This window comes from Syngnathus leptorhynchus, chromosome 11 (genome assembly GCF_054491065.1).
Source record: "Syngnathus leptorhynchus isolate UIUO chromosome 11, UIUO_Slep, whole genome shotgun sequence".
Lineage (NCBI taxonomy): Eukaryota > Metazoa > Chordata > Actinopteri > Syngnathiformes > Syngnathidae > Syngnathus > Syngnathus leptorhynchus.
The window spans coordinates 8290422-8304539 of NC_141205.1; the positions used below are offsets into that span (position 1 = coordinate 8290422).

General features: G+C 41.6%; 3 protein-coding genes and 1 non-coding gene across 6 annotated transcripts; 3 read left to right on the forward strand and 1 right to left on the reverse strand.

Annotated features, from left to right (window-relative positions):
• Positions 1 to 304: 304 nt before the first annotated feature.
• On the forward strand, positions 305 to 6110 carry bicd2b (BICD cargo adaptor 2b). 2 transcript variants are annotated; one of them, XM_085924807.1, is made up of 9 exons: positions 305 to 840; positions 1871 to 2083; positions 2181 to 2333; positions 2482 to 2946; positions 3080 to 3706; positions 3791 to 4078; positions 4188 to 4339; positions 4638 to 4869; positions 4993 to 6110. In XM_085924807.1, exons 1-9 carry the CDS (start codon positions 607 to 609, stop codon positions 4993 to 4995), a joined length of 2367 nt encoding a protein of 788 aa, XP_085780933.1. In that variant the 5' UTR covers positions 305 to 606; the 3' UTR covers positions 4996 to 6110. The 2 variants fall into 2 exon arrangements, with proteins under 2 accessions (XP_085780933.1, XP_085780932.1); XM_085924806.1 differs by having other exon boundaries at positions 3080 to 4078.
• Positions 6111 to 6528: 418 nt separating this feature from the next.
• Positions 6529 to 9746, forward strand: card19 (caspase recruitment domain family, member 19). 2 transcript variants are annotated; one of them, XM_085924979.1, is made up of 6 exons: positions 6529 to 6581; positions 6954 to 7089; positions 7348 to 7504; positions 7722 to 7784; positions 7865 to 7930; positions 8054 to 9746. In XM_085924979.1, exons 1-6 carry the CDS (start codon positions 6529 to 6531, stop codon positions 8161 to 8163), a joined length of 585 nt encoding a protein of 194 aa, XP_085781105.1. In that variant the 3' UTR covers positions 8164 to 9746. The 2 variants fall into 2 exon arrangements, with proteins under 2 accessions (XP_085781105.1, XP_085781104.1); XM_085924978.1 differs by having other exon boundaries at positions 6540 to 6581; positions 6950 to 7089.
• LOC147049320 (U6atac minor spliceosomal RNA) lies at positions 9006 to 9133 on the forward strand. The gene has a single exon (XR_015067670.1). It is a non-coding gene; the product is annotated as a U6atac minor spliceosomal RNA (small nuclear RNA).
• ninj1 (ninjurin 1) lies at positions 9387 to 13746 on the reverse strand. Its single transcript, XM_085924977.1, has 3 exons — positions 13506 to 13746; positions 11013 to 11250; positions 9387 to 10588 (listed from the first exon to the last, which is right to left on the reverse strand). Exons 1-3 carry the CDS (start codon positions 13719 to 13721, stop codon positions 10440 to 10442), a joined length of 603 nt encoding a protein of 200 aa, XP_085781103.1. The 5' UTR covers positions 13722 to 13746; the 3' UTR covers positions 9387 to 10439.
• Between the last annotated feature and the right edge of the window lie 372 nt (positions 13747 to 14118).

Consider the following 14118-nt stretch of genomic DNA (forward strand, 5'->3'; position numbering starts at 1 on the left):
GACAAGGTAAAAAAACAACAACTCTTGTTTGAGAAATAATAACATGCTGAAAATTTATTGAAAAATTCATCCTGAAATTGAATGTCAGGAGTTATTAGAGGTGAGTTATTTAAAGACGTTTTAAATGCCAAATGCAATTGTAGCTTTCGTTGTGAGCCTGTAGATGGCAGTGCCGGATTTCCTTCAGCATATGTGTGACGTCATCCATCATTGCCGCGCAATGCATTTTGGTACTTGTAGTTTATTTGCCCAAATAAGCGTACAAAGTAATGTGAAACAAACTACATTTCCCTCTCCACTGATTTGAATGTCATGCAGGGGTATTTTTTTTCCCCTCTACTCGATTATCTTCAACTCAAGTTTCGTCTGTCAACTACGAGAATAGAGCAACCCACGAAAAGTCACCGAGAATGGAACAGGTGTCGATTAACGTGAGCCTTCGGCATATTTAGCGGAGCGAATAAAGCACACGGAGGCTAAGTTCCAACAATGCGCTATAAAGGGAGAGTGCAGTGATTTGAAGTCCTGCTCGCTTTTCTTCGCTGCTCCGGCTAGCCAGGGCTGGGTCCCGTTACAGCTGGGAGGTTGCGGTTCGCCAACATTTCCATGGCGGACCAGGAATATCCTGAAGCGGTACTGGTGAACGAGGCCGGGCCGCAGTGGCTCCAAGTCGAGGTGGAACGCCTTTCTCGGGAGCTGCGTGAAACAACGCAGGAAAAGATCCAGGCGGCGGAATATGGATTGGCGGTCCTGGAGGAGAAACAGCAGCTCAAGCAGCGATTCGATGAGTTGGAGACCGAGCATGAGGCGGTCAGACAGGAGCTGGATCAGCTTAGAGAGGTAGTTTAAGATCACCCTTGAAACATTTTGAGATAAAACTTAAGATTTTTGCTTTGAGTGTTACGTAAAAGCGAGCTAAGAAAAACCTGCGTTTGTTTTGAATTATTGAGGTTTTGCATCTGTTACACACGGATACACTTGCACGGTCTCTTGAGATGAAATAGAGTGGCTCGATTAATTATCTCCTTTTTGAAAAACCATAATGCATGTGGTCGTGTATTTTAATTTTGCTTCTCACTGAGAACTGTTCCAAATATTTTGCATCTACACGTAGTTCTACATCCAAACTACAGATCCACCGGATAGCACATTTTCTAGTATGATGAAAATATCCCTGAGCCAATACGTTGAACCAGACATGCTTACGTTGCATGTTTGTAACCAGCATGTTGGAATAATTACTTGATTATAAAAAAATAAAAAAAAAAGAGACGTGTCTTGTCACGTCAGGACTTGTTCGCCTCGGTATGCTATGCCGTGTTCTTCTATCAATCAAACTTGAAGTACAGTGACTATCCCAGCATGCTTAAAGACAGCTGTCCAATTTGAAGACAGACAAATTCCTCAAAATGCATTTGTACAACTCCCACATCCTGCATGAGCACAGATATTGTACCTCCCCACCCCCCCAGTCACTTCCTTTTGCTGGGGATGCAGTCGTTTCTGTTTAGTGTTTTTTTTTTTTTTAAATGTGAGACCTATTCACAATAGTAGGTCAATGGTAATGGTCATCTGTATGCAATCTTTTGTGGCGTAAATCACAGTCAGTTGACTCAGTATTAGGACAGTCTCATGATGATGACCTACTTCCTTCTTGAGCGAGAATGCCATCAGTGCTGGAGCCACACAAATGCGTCAATAGATTTTGATCAACAACGAAAAAGGAGAAGTTTCACAGTGTTGGTTTGATAGCAGCACATTCATATTAATGAGAAAATTCCCTTTCCTGAGCATGAATAAGTTAAAATTCTGACTTCTTATCTGATATTCAGTCCATGTTTATTGCTATGTTTGTCTTCTCTGTCTTCAGGCCTTCGGCCAAGCGCACTCAGCCCACAGGAAAGTAGCAGCAGACGGAGAGAGCAGGGAGGAATCGTTGATCTTGGAGTCAGCCAGTAAGGAGGCGCAGTACCAGCAGAAAATCTTAGAGCTGCAGAATGAGCTTCGCCAGGCCAAAGTCTCAATTGCCAGCGTGCAAGCTGAGAATGAGCGCCTGTCACACATCGCTTTGGAAATGAGAGAGGTGAATGAGATCAAAGTACAAAGTGCTCTATCATGTCTGTCCATTTTTTTTTGTGTGTGACAGACATGTTTTTTCTTATTTCTGTACCACGGAGTAGACTTCTGACCAGGTGGAGCTGCAGCGCAGTCAGCTGCGGGATGACATCCGAGAGTATAAGGTGCGGGAGGCCCGCCTGCTGCAGGACTGCAGTGAATTGGAAGAGGAGAACATCTCTCTGCAGAAACAAGTGTCTGCGCTACGACAGAACCAGGTGTGGTTGCCAATATGAAAAAAAAAAACAACTTGCTTCATCCGTAGCAAAAAGGCAGCAAATCCTACTAACAGTCGGTTGACCTTCTGCTTTTTGTTTTGAGTTTCAACACAATACTTGACAGCGTATATCTTAATCCCCCGTTCAGGTGGAATTTGAAGGACTCAAGTACGAGATCCGCCGTCTGGAGGAGGACTCCCAGTGCCTGAACAACCAGCTGGAGGATGCCATGAAGTTGAGGGAGATTGCCGAGCGCCAGCTAACCGAGGCCTTAGAGACCATTAAAACGGAACGTGAGCAGAAGGCCACTTTACGCAAGGAGCTCTCGCACTACGTGACCATCGGCGGCTCCGTTTACAACGGCTCCTTCAATATCTCCTTCGACAACCTGAAACTGCACGACGAACCCTCCGCAATCTCCGATCTGGACAACGACGATTTGATCCGAGGCTTTGAGAACGGCTTGATCAAGGCGGGCGAAGGTAACAAAGACGACGATTCTTCGGCAGGGCAGAGAGGAGACACCTTCAAGCCTGCGCCGAGCCTGGTGGACGACCTGCTGAGTGAGCTCAACATCTCTGAGATTCAGAAACTGAAACAACAGCTTGGACAGGTAGGAGAGACAAAACTTTGAAAAGGAAATTGCATCCAAATTTGCAGATTATTTTTTAAAATATGGATTTCAGTTGCAAAAAATATTTGATGAGAAATGTCCAAATGTTACATGACTGTTACTTGTGTCTTAGGTGGAAAGGGAGAAAATGGCCCTCATTAACACTCTGCAGGAGAACCAGAAGCAGCTTGAACAGGCCTACGGAACCGTTTCCGAGCAAAAGGAAACGGTCAACAGACTCACTGAGAACCTTAGCGCCATGAGGAAGCTTCAGGCCAGCAAGGAGCGTCAGTCCGCCCTCGACGGGGAAAAAGATCGTGACAGCCACGAAGACGGAGACTACTACGAGCTGGACATCAACGGGCCGGAGATCCTCAAGTGTAAATACACCGTGGCTGTTTCTGAAGCGGGCGAGTTAAGGCAAGAGCTAAAGACACTTAGGGGACAGTATGAGAATTGTCGAACCCAGTACCAAGATGAGCGAGCGCGTCTGGAGAGTGACCTCCACGAGCTCAGAACAAGGTTAGCGTCCCTGGAGAAGATTAGCCAAGCGGATAAAACAGAGATGGCCCGTCTGGAGAAGGAGCTCCGTCTGGTTAGCCAGACCGCGGGGGAATCACTCGGCAGTCTCAACGTGGCCCAGGATGAGCTCATAGTGTTCAGCGAGGAGCTGGCTAATCTTTACCATCACGTTTGCATGTGCAACAATGAGACCCCCAACCGTGTTATGTTGGACTACTACAAAGAGGGCAAAGCAATGGTGAGGCGAGGACAAGAAGCAAAGGCGCACCCATCTCCTGTACTTCTCACTAACGGTCTCATTCCCGAACCCGACGATAAAAAGGCTGACTCCGCAGACAGCGCCGTGGTCTCGGTCCCAGAGCATCGCCCGGAGCCCATGAACGTCTACAACCTGGTCGCCATCATCCGAGACCAGATCCGCCACCTGCAGCAAGCGGTGGACCGGACCACTGAGTTGTCCCGCCAGAGGCTGGCCAACCTTGAGCTGAGCGCGGTGGTGGATAAGGACAAAGAGGCTTGTATGGAGGAGATCCTGAAATTGAAGTCTCTGCTCAGCACCAAGAGAGAACAGATTGCCACGCTCAGAGCTGTGCTCAAAGCCAACAAACAGGTCAGAGGACCTCATTAAATCTATTTGAGCTCACTGTTTTAGACGCAGTATTGGGTACACAACTTTTTTTTTCTTTTTTTAAATAACAAACCCAATTTTTTCTATACAGACGGCTGAGGTCGCACTGGCGAACTTGAAGAGCAAATACGACAGCGAGAAGGCCATTGTGACTGAAACAATATTGAAGCTCCGCAATGAACTCAAGGCTTTAAAAGAAGATGCCGCCACCTTCTCCTCCCTCAGAGCCATGTTTGCTTCAAGGTATATAATAATCTCATTTTTTATTTATTCATGTCTTTCATGGAAAAATAATCACATTTATAACATTCATTTGAACAGAACAATAGTCTATTCTTACATGAATGTGGATGAGGCACAAAGCATTGTGGGAACCCGTCTGATGTAATCGTTGTCCTTCTGTCTGGAAAGTACATTAGGTTAATGGCGAGAGCATTTGGTAGTGCTGCAACGGCTCAATGGCGCCCCCTAGTGTCGATGCGATTTATTATTTCCTTTCTTCCTTTAACTCATTTCTCATTTTCGACTCTTAACCTGCCAGGTGCGACGACTATGTGACCCAGCTCGACGAAATGCAGAGGCAGCTGGCGGCGGCCGAGGACGAGAAGAAGACGTTGAACTCTCTGTTGCGAATGGCCATCCAGCAGAAACTGGCCCTCACCCAGCGTCTGGAGGACCTGGAGTTTGACCACGAGCAGGCGCGCCGCAACACTGCCACTATGGCAGTGGGAAAGAGCAAGACAAAGGGCAAGGGTGCCCCGTCCAGTACTCGCGTAAGTCCCGGCAAAACAGCCCCTTGTTGTACCTCCAAAGAACAACCGTCCTTTTTGAAAGTCAGCTGCAATTTTGATGATATTTTTCTGAGACTGACTCCATTGTCATCTTTTCATCCACAGTAAATCTCTCAAGTCAAGTGTCCTTGAAGAGTCCGATGAGTGTGCAGTTTCCAGACATCTGTGCTCCTAATGTCGTCACTCGAATTGCATTCCAAATTATGCATACCCAACAAGGGCCTTGTTCTATAGTGCCAAAACGTTTTGTAAACTGTTACACACCACATCAGCAGCCTCTGTAGTCCTTCAGGTTTCCAAGAATGGACGACAACACACGAGTCAATGGAAGAGCACAATTATTGATGATCTGATTTACTGCCTATGTGTGTGTGTGTGTGTGTGTGTGTGTGTGTGTGTTACCCTGACTGAGCACTTTGCATTTTACTTGTTGCCGCTTCTTTTCAAAATATTTTACCACCCCACTTTTTTAATATTGTGAAATATTTTTACAGAATTTTTTTTTTTTTTTTTTTTTTTAATCTGCCAGGCTCATCATCATTTCCAAGTTACTCACTGGCTTTTGTTGTTTATTTGTATTTATTTTATAGCAAGAGGTCACCTCGTGGAAAACCTTCATTTTCAACCAGTTGCTTGAAATCATGAAAAAAAAAAAAGAACAAATGACAATTTCTGTTAGATAACAGGATGGAAAATAATAGTTTCCAGCATAATGATCAACAACAGAATTAAGAATAAATGATCTCTATAACCATGGCAGAGCAAATTATGCTTGTCATCAGTAAGGAAGAGTATTAAATGTAAACGTTTTATTTAAAGCTGTCTAAGTTAAGATTGGATAATAATAATGCATATTCATGAATTTTATTTACAAAACATGTCGTGCGTCTGTGTTGTACTGTATAAGATAAAAAAAAAAAAAAAAAACTTTAAAAAGTTTGCCTCCAGTGCCATTTCATGTGATGGTTGTAAGTGCAATTTCCAAGATTGGATAACTCCTACCCTTGGTATTACCAAGTGAAAATCATGTTACACAGTGTTCTTCAAGTTCTCCTACTTGAGTTGTATTTCATTATAACATAACAGTTATTGTTCAGTTGTGTTGAACAGAGAGGGATAGTCAAAACAATTTCACAAAGATTTGTGGTAAAACACTCGTAAAAAGTTATCATGACTGCAAAACTGTTAGTTTGACTGGTCAACAAATAAAATGCTCTAACTCCCGTGGTTTTGAAGAGTTGTTTATTTATATTTAGAATTGTGAAGACTAAAAATAAAATTATTAATAAACTATTGTTCAAGCAATCCATGTTACTGATCTATTTGGACTAATGTACTCATTAGTTACACAATTAATTACATTTACACAATCTAATGCGATCCCGTGTGAGTTCTCTATCATATTTCTAGTCTTACAATTTTTTTTAAATTTAGTGCCGGAAATATGTTTGCAGTATTTACTTTGTCCATTTCGTTTGAAATAAGTAAAAAATAAAAACACCATTCGGAACATTTTATTTGGATTAGTTAATCATATACATTCATTCACGATTCTCTTAGACTTTTATTTTTCAATTAGTTTATTTTTTTCCCGACATCACAGCTACGTTAACTTCCGTTTCCGGTGGCGTCGCGTAAACTATGACGTCTGGGGGCGTGTCTCGAAAAGGACAGAAGGGACTCGACCATGGGAGGTACGTTTCTTTCGTTGACTGGAAAATGTTCATTTATCCCCTCAGCGTGCCTTATTTTGCCATAATAGCGTCTATTTTGAATTCTATTCATGAACAGTAATGCAGCGCGATGCACAATTTACTTGCTAATACCACTGTTACGAGATAAATACTGTTGAGGCGTCCTAAAAGTTTACTTTTCATATATGTCAAAGCTACTGCGGTCACGAGCCGACTCAGACGGAATTGTATTGTGTTTCTCTTCGTTTCTGCTCTATTAGAACATGGTTCATCTAACAATTAGTATACTTAGCAACATATTTGTATTTTTGCTAATGTCTCGACTTTGCCATCGCCCTGAATGAAACTTCTGTCCTGTGTATGGACAGACAGTTTCCATGACCAGTTGACAGAGGATGGCGCCTTCCTCAGAACTGAGAGGAGACTGGACACAGAGCTGGTCGACAAAATCATCCTGCAGCTCAACAGAATCTACCCGCAAGTACTCTCAGACAAGGAGGCCACCAAGGCAAGTGGCATGTGCACACATTACACATCAAGTGCTCAACTTTACTTGAGTATTTATTGAGCAGTTGACAATCCCTATCCGAATAATTTGGTGATGCCTTCATGCACCACAAGAGGGAGCCCACATACCAGACAATACCGCTCATGGACAATAATTGTATTAACCCTACATTTAACCATTATTTCTATGATGGATAATTAGTTTAGAAGTAAAAAAAAAAAAAAAAATAGCAATCTTCTATCACGTTTGTGTCATTAGTTTCGCAACTTGGATGTGCCCACGTGCCTCCGCCTAGGCGAGCTCCTGACCCACCTGCAGGCAAAAGGAGAGGAAGCCTGCAGGGAATTTTACAGGGCTCTTCACCTGCACGTTGAGGACGTCTATTACAGCTTGCCAACACGACTCCGCCTCCGAGGTTAGCCCCAGATATTTCTCTTGTCATGTAGGTCCAATCCCTTGATTAGCAAGTCAATGGAAAATATAACATGAATTCAGTTGAACCAACAAAGTCAAAGTTGATCACAATTTGTCACTATGATGAATCATTTTTTATTTACAGGCAACATTTTAACATTATTAGACATAAATTTCACTGTATTCCTACAGTTTACATCCTCGAAATTTCTCTCCAGATTCTTTTGATCCCCTCACATATCCAAGTGCCTACAAAGAGAGACATGTCATGAACGACAAAAGTAAGAGAAATACAATCCAATGGACGCTATTCTCAATTCAATCACTGTATGGGTTCAGCAATGGCATTCACTCTTTCTAGGTCCCCTCTTCTTTTTAGGCTGCTTCAGTGTTGCAGTTGGAATGGCATTAGTCTATTACTTTGGTGGTAAGGATCTATTTTCAGTATGGCATGCATATAATCTCAAGAGCATTCATTCAGTTTAAAAATGACCGCCAAGTTTATAATGTGGGGTCAAGTGTGACCATAGAGGCTGTCCTTGTTCTGTAGAAGCCAAAGTGACTGGAGGAAGCGGGGCCCTCGGGATGGCGGCTTTGGGTTTGAAAAGAAAAGCTCGCGAGGTCCTTGTTTGGTACACAGAAGAAAGCCTCACGAAGTAAGGATCAAAGTCTCAGTGGCCATGGGCTTCAGCGAATCTTCATTTGAACCAAAGCACAGCACCATACTTTGCCTTTCAAAATAAGATGAACACATTTTTATTTATTACTTTTGGGGTCCAAAATAGAAATGATAGGGAACATTTGGGCCTACAACTGGCACCTTGCTTATTAGCTATTTAGGAATTATTCAAATCAACAGGGAAGTGTTAATTTCTCAAAGATAATGAATACAATAGTCAGCGTTGGGGTTTTTTTTGTAACGAAAAGCCTTGCTATACAATGATAACTGGATCTGTTATATTTGTATTTCTGAATATTTGCCATGCACTGGTTGTTGGATGAAATTATTTTTGACGTCAGTCAAAAAAAATGCAGCGCTGTATAACATCAACAAGCTGGTAGTTGTCGCCCTCGTGTGGTGTAAAGATAGAGTACAAGAACAAATGTGTTCAGAGAGGGTAAAAATCGACTCGCGAAGATATATCCGTTTTTTTTTTTTTTGTATATGCTCGATCATGTAATCGGATGAAATAACGCATCATCAATTGGTTTTGTTGTTTGGATGCATTGACATAGTTTCACAACGCGTACTCACGTGACTGCCCTGGCCAATCACGTCCAACGTTGATGCGCGGTGCCTTATGGGTCCGAAAATTAGAAAATCGAAGAAATGCCCGAATAAAATCACAAACGCCTTCCAAATAATAAGAAGTACATAATAAGGACACGATTCCTTTGTCGTGACATCGTAGAAGTAGTGAATTTGGTTATGTTTGAACCGTGAGCGTAAAGGGCTTGTGGAGTTGTCACTATAAGAGGCCATATTGTTTCGTTGAATAATTGTGTTGTATGAAAGGAGAGAAGGTTAGCACTCCCCTTGACAAGGATGGAAATGGCCCTTGTGGCCTGCAACACATATATGGTTAAGGCACTGCCACCTACTTCGTGGCATCTCTGACCAAGTTTTTTTTTTAATATATCTACAATAGAATTTCATGCTATTAATCTTTATTTTAGCAGTTAATAAGAATTCAACGAGGTTGTAAGCACTAATTGAAATGAACTCAAGCTTGAATATGTTGTACAATTCTTAATACTTAGCGACCTTAATAAAAATAGTCCTAATAAAATTACAATTTTCCATAAGAAATATTTTTAATGTCATAAATCACCTTTCAAAAATATTGATAGACTTTATTTCTGACATTAATTGGACATTTTTACACTTGAGTGCCTTTTGACAATTTTTAATTTGGATAAAAAGGAAAAAAGAGTGCCTTGTAATGATAGATTTATCAAACAGGTCATATTGTTGAGGCGGTACATCTCAGGCTGTTGTAAAGTCAAACGAAAAAGGGCTTGCGGACATAACAGTAGCTACAGTATGGTGGTTTGGAAAACTATCGTGCAAATACGTATACAACCTTGTGTTTTGTATTTTTCTATATTTTTGCGCGGTTGTGTGTTCATATTTTTAGTCTGAGTGATGTTAGCTGATATCCTAACTTTTTGTGTGCCTGCTTCCATTTTCTTCTTGTTGCCTTCCTCTGAACAATCTGACAATAAAACAAAATGGTACCATTTGTTTGTTTTGATCATATCTTTAATTAAAAATAGTGGTCACAGTGTGTATTATGTCATAGTAAAATCCAAAAGAGACTTTAGTCTTTAGAAATTGCTATAAAAACACCAATAATTAAACAGACCCTTAATGTATTGAACTAAAATATGCAGATTATTTCTCTTAAATACACAGTAGTGGTTGCATAGCACATAAAGTATAAAGTAATTTGTTGACGTAAATGGAAAATTATACTTTCAATAATAAAGCTTTTAAGTCATGTCAAGTGTAACACTTGTTCCGTTCTTTAGTTGAGATGTGCAGTAAGGCAAACCTGTCGAAAGGAAATATGGGTTGTACAGTATAATGGCATCATTCACTAAATTAAAATTTAGTATTGCTAAAAAAATGTTTTTGTAATAAGTCACAGCAACCTGAGCATGATATAAAAAAAAAAAAAAAACCCATACATTTATGTAAAAACAACTAAACTCAATACTGACACAGTCATTGTAACGTGGATCGTGTCCACCTGACTGAGTCATTTGATCCTCGGCGGGCGTACATTTGCTCTCCTCGAGCCTGCGAGGTCAAATTCCAGGACATACGCATCTTTGGGTGCATTTGCCCCACAGTTTTGTAGGCAGAGTAAATAAGCTGTCTGTGAGTGTAAATGCATTTCGAGTAAATCCACAGGGCAGCTAGATGAAGGCGGTCACAGCTTATGGTCATCGTTGGGCCGCTGGACTCCGAACGCTGTGATGAAAACGTTGACCACGACGATGACAAACACAAAGGCTGTGGCCATGTTCTCCATGATGTTCAACCTGTAGTGCATGCGTTCGTCGTTCAGGTTCCACTTAACTGCAAAAGATATGAATTGTGGTGTTATCATCTTTTTTTTCCACTAGGAGGCAGCAGAGAAGCAAATAAGCAGCGGTATGAAGGACGTTAACATTTATTAACTAACTCAGTGTTTTGCCTCGTAATTAATTATTAGCTTGCACTTCTTTTTTTTTTTTAACACTAGGACCATGCTGATGCCACTTAAAAATAGGTTTTTTTTTTATTTGTGATGACCCTGTTTTATTTATTAGCGTTCTCAAATGATGGACACGCAGTTGTTTCTGTGGAGGCTCTCTAAATGTAGCAGTTTTTCCACAATAGCATGCATGCACTGTTAGAAGAAGATAAGGACACAGTTCGAGAGGCGCTGAGGGGCCCCATTGAGTAACGTTCGGGTTAGGATAGTGAAAGTAACGTACGACATAAAAGATGATAATCCTACCGATGAAAATGAGCATTATCCCCACTAAAATTTGCAGGGCGAGGGAGACGCTGATGAGAATGATGAGCGGTGTGTAAAAGGAGAAGGACGGGCCTTGCTCCAGTACGGCCTTCAACTGCGAGGCGTTGGCCATCAGCAGGGCCACATCCAGCATGCTCTGCGCCACGCTCTTCTTGTTGGCATAATGGTTCATGTTCATGGGTCTCCTCGGCCTCATCTGGTGGTCACGGAGCGGAATCTGGAATGCGAAAAAAAAAACGTGAGGAACTAAAACAGTGACGTCTTGTAAGTTTTCAGATTGATATTGTGGATGATTTGTTATTTGATTCATTTGAATCGTTTGACCTTCAATTGTGCCATTAAGATGAAATGAATGACATCCGACACAATGTTAAAACCTTGACTAGGAAATACTTTACTTTCATTTCCTTATCGGGGATTTGGGGATTATTATTTTCTTTGCACGATGGAATTTCCCAAAAGCCTTCGGCATGTGTGTTTCTTGGCACAAATGATGAGTTTCAGTTGTAGAAACCTTTTTATTAGTTCCCTACAGTGTGAACCAAACGCTTTCCTTCTGTTGCTCTTCTTTTTCTACATTACATTTTGTCATTTCAAAATAAAAGTTGTGCAGGGGTGCTACAGCAAATGCATCAAAGACTTCGAAGTATGTCCTCCCGTCAAGTATTACTGTAGGTAATTAAATCGAGCTAATCGATTATTTTTTGGGGGTCATTCCTCAAGTATTTCTACATGTTGAGAACATGCTGAATTGTTTTTGTCTCTTCGGTGCGTGTGATATCATCTGGTCCTCTTGCATTGTGCTGAGGTTGACAGTTGTTTGTCCCTTCCAATGTTTATGGGTCAAAATGACCTGGTACTGTATCCTCGGTTAGCTACAGGATCACAAACAAAGCCATTTCACGCGACATGTTTTTTTTTTTTTTTTGCTTCAACATTCTTCAGTGGATGTAAAAGGTCTACACACCTCTACCTTCTAATCGGTTTTGTGATATAAAATAAGGCCATTATGAATTTCCACTATTAATGTGACCTATAACCTATATAACTAAAAGTAACAACTACCAACAACAACTGAGATAATCTAGTTGCACAAGTGTGCACACCCTTGCTTAACAAAAGATGTGGCTGTGTTATAATGTTAAATGGAAGTCAGCACACAGTTGCCACTATTTAAAATGTCTTTGCAGAGGGCCCAGTTCGAGCTGAGGAAAAATTAGCCCCAAAGCAAGAAGAAATCTGACTAAGAATAATCATACAGTTTATTGCGACATTGCGTTACCGTGTTTGTCCCAATGTGGTGTATATTTTCTTGAAGGGGAAACCCCTTATGGAAGTCAAAATGCTTACTTAGAAGCTGAAACCAAAACTTGGAACATTTTCATGACCTACATGGCCACGGTTCTGCTTTCATTGCAAAGGTCATAAAGCCGGATCCTTTTTTTAGACTTTAGTGGGTTCATTTAATACAAAGTGCTCTCTACCCAGAGACAGTGGGAATTAAGCCAAACACCGAACAAACTACAAAAGCAAATTAAAAATGGTATCAGGCCCATTTTGACAAGTTGTGTGATTGGAATGGATAGGATTTCCAGCCAGGAAGTGGTCATTCATAGACTTCCCTGTTTTGTATGGCCATAACTTAACATAAGAGCAAACCCAGATCACTGTCAAGGTTTCATCTGCACAAAGCACACAGCAGCATTTCAACAAGGGTCTGCCTTGTTCTACCACTGACAACGCTAAGTTGTGGACCAGAGTGCCACAATCATGACACTATTTCCTTTTTAATTGCTTCGCTCCTTTTCCGGCTACTATTCTATTCTTGAGAGCCTTTCTCAAGAACTTGGACTGGCTTCTTCCTGTGGGCCTGTAAATCTTCTGGGACCTTGTGATGGGTCATGGCTCCCATAAAAGCCAATGAGAAGTTCTATTCCTCCATTGTTCTTTCGACGTACATCAGAACCTAGACTACACATTCGACGTATCAGCTGATGTTTATTTTTGAGAATCGTTGACTGCATGATCATCTAGTTCATTCCAGTCGGTCGTGTGATGACGTCATTGCCCGTCACTACATTATTCCCCCCCCCCCATTACCTCAACAATACTGCATGTTAGATTAAACTTAATTACCATTCATAATTTGAAAGCTTTACGCAGTTTTCACAAAATGAACTCAACTCATTTATTCGGCCCGTTTAAACGCACGAATACGTGACATATAAGAATAGGACCTATTGCATTCTATTATCAAGAAATATTAATTTACTATATACACACACTCCTTATAATATACAATAAATAAATTATTGGTTTAAATAAATAGTGAATGATGGGAAAAATCTGTTCTTTCCTTCCTTCCACCCTTTGCGGAGCCCAACTGGTTTATCTGTATAGCGGCTTAGCAAATCACAAGTAGCCTATCATAGGAAGGGTTCGGTCCGGTCCGGTCTAACGGTACCGCCTTACCTCCGGCTCGCCGTTCGGGTCCGCGTCGCCGTTCATCTCCATGACATCTGTTACCATCTCTGATGAATGATGTGCCTTTCCAGCACCCGATAGGACGTGGATTAATCCAGGAATGTTGTAATAGACGCGGTGGTCGAGCGGGTGGGTTGGGGGACACGCGATCACGGTCTGTGGAATTACAACCCTGACGTGACGACAGGAAGGAGGGGAAGTCATGCCAACGCTCCCGCCCCTCTACCGACATGAGGGCAGGAAGACCCGCGTTAGACCGGACCGACTACACCCACTAGTTTAGTTGTCATGCTTAGAACTTTCCTCCCATTTTCCCTCACCACACTCGGAAGAAATGAAAATAAGATGAGTCATGTTTCCATTGGGAAAAGTAAGCAAGCAGCTGATGAACTTGACTTGCGTCCTTGCAGCGTTTACAACCAACATACGGCGTTTTACTCCCACCTAGTGTATATTAAACGGTATTGCAGTCTAAGTGTCATTATTCCAGATGCTGGAAATGTTTTATTATGACATTGTTTGGACTAAGAGGAGAAAGTAACATAATAGGTAAATACATGTAAAATATTCTTATGCCTATGTACACTAATATTAATTCATC

What these genes read in the sequence shown, in the direction of transcription:
- bicd2b (XM_085924806.1), top strand. Translation starts at nt 607, where the DNA reads ATGGCGGACCAGGAATATCCTGAAGCGGTACTGGTGAACGAGGCCGGG. An exon ending in CTGCGCTACGACAGAACCAG is followed by an intron (nt 2,334 to 2,481) that starts GTGTGGTTGCCA and finishes TCCCCCGTTCAG; the next exon opens with GTGGAATTTGAAGGACTCAA. An exon ending in TGCTCAAAGCCAACAAACAG is followed by an intron (nt 4,079 to 4,187) that starts GTCAGAGGACCT and finishes TTTTCTATACAG; the next exon opens with ACGGCTGAGGTCGCACTGGC.
- ninj1 (XM_085924977.1), bottom strand. Translation starts at nt 13,721, where the DNA reads ATGACTTCCCCTCCTTCCTGTCGTCACGTCAGGGTTGTAATTCCACAG. An exon ending in ACCCGAACGGCGAGCCGGAG is followed by an intron (nt 11,251 to 13,505) that starts GTAAGGCGGTAC and finishes TTCGCATTCCAG; the next exon opens with ATTCCGCTCCGTGACCACCA. An exon ending in GATAATGCTCATTTTCATCG is followed by an intron (nt 10,589 to 11,012) that starts GTAGGATTATCA and finishes TATCTTTTGCAG; the next exon opens with TTAAGTGGAACCTGAACGAC.
- card19 (XM_085924979.1), top strand. Translation starts at nt 6,529, where the DNA reads ATGACGTCTGGGGGCGTGTCTCGAAAAGGACAGAAGGGACTCGACCAT. An exon ending in AAGGGACTCGACCATGGGAG is followed by an intron (nt 6,582 to 6,953) that starts GTACGTTTCTTT and finishes ATGGACAGACAG; the next exon opens with TTTCCATGACCAGTTGACAG. An exon ending in CAGACAAGGAGGCCACCAAG is followed by an intron (nt 7,090 to 7,347) that starts GCAAGTGGCATG and finishes TTGTGTCATTAG; the next exon opens with TTTCGCAACTTGGATGTGCC.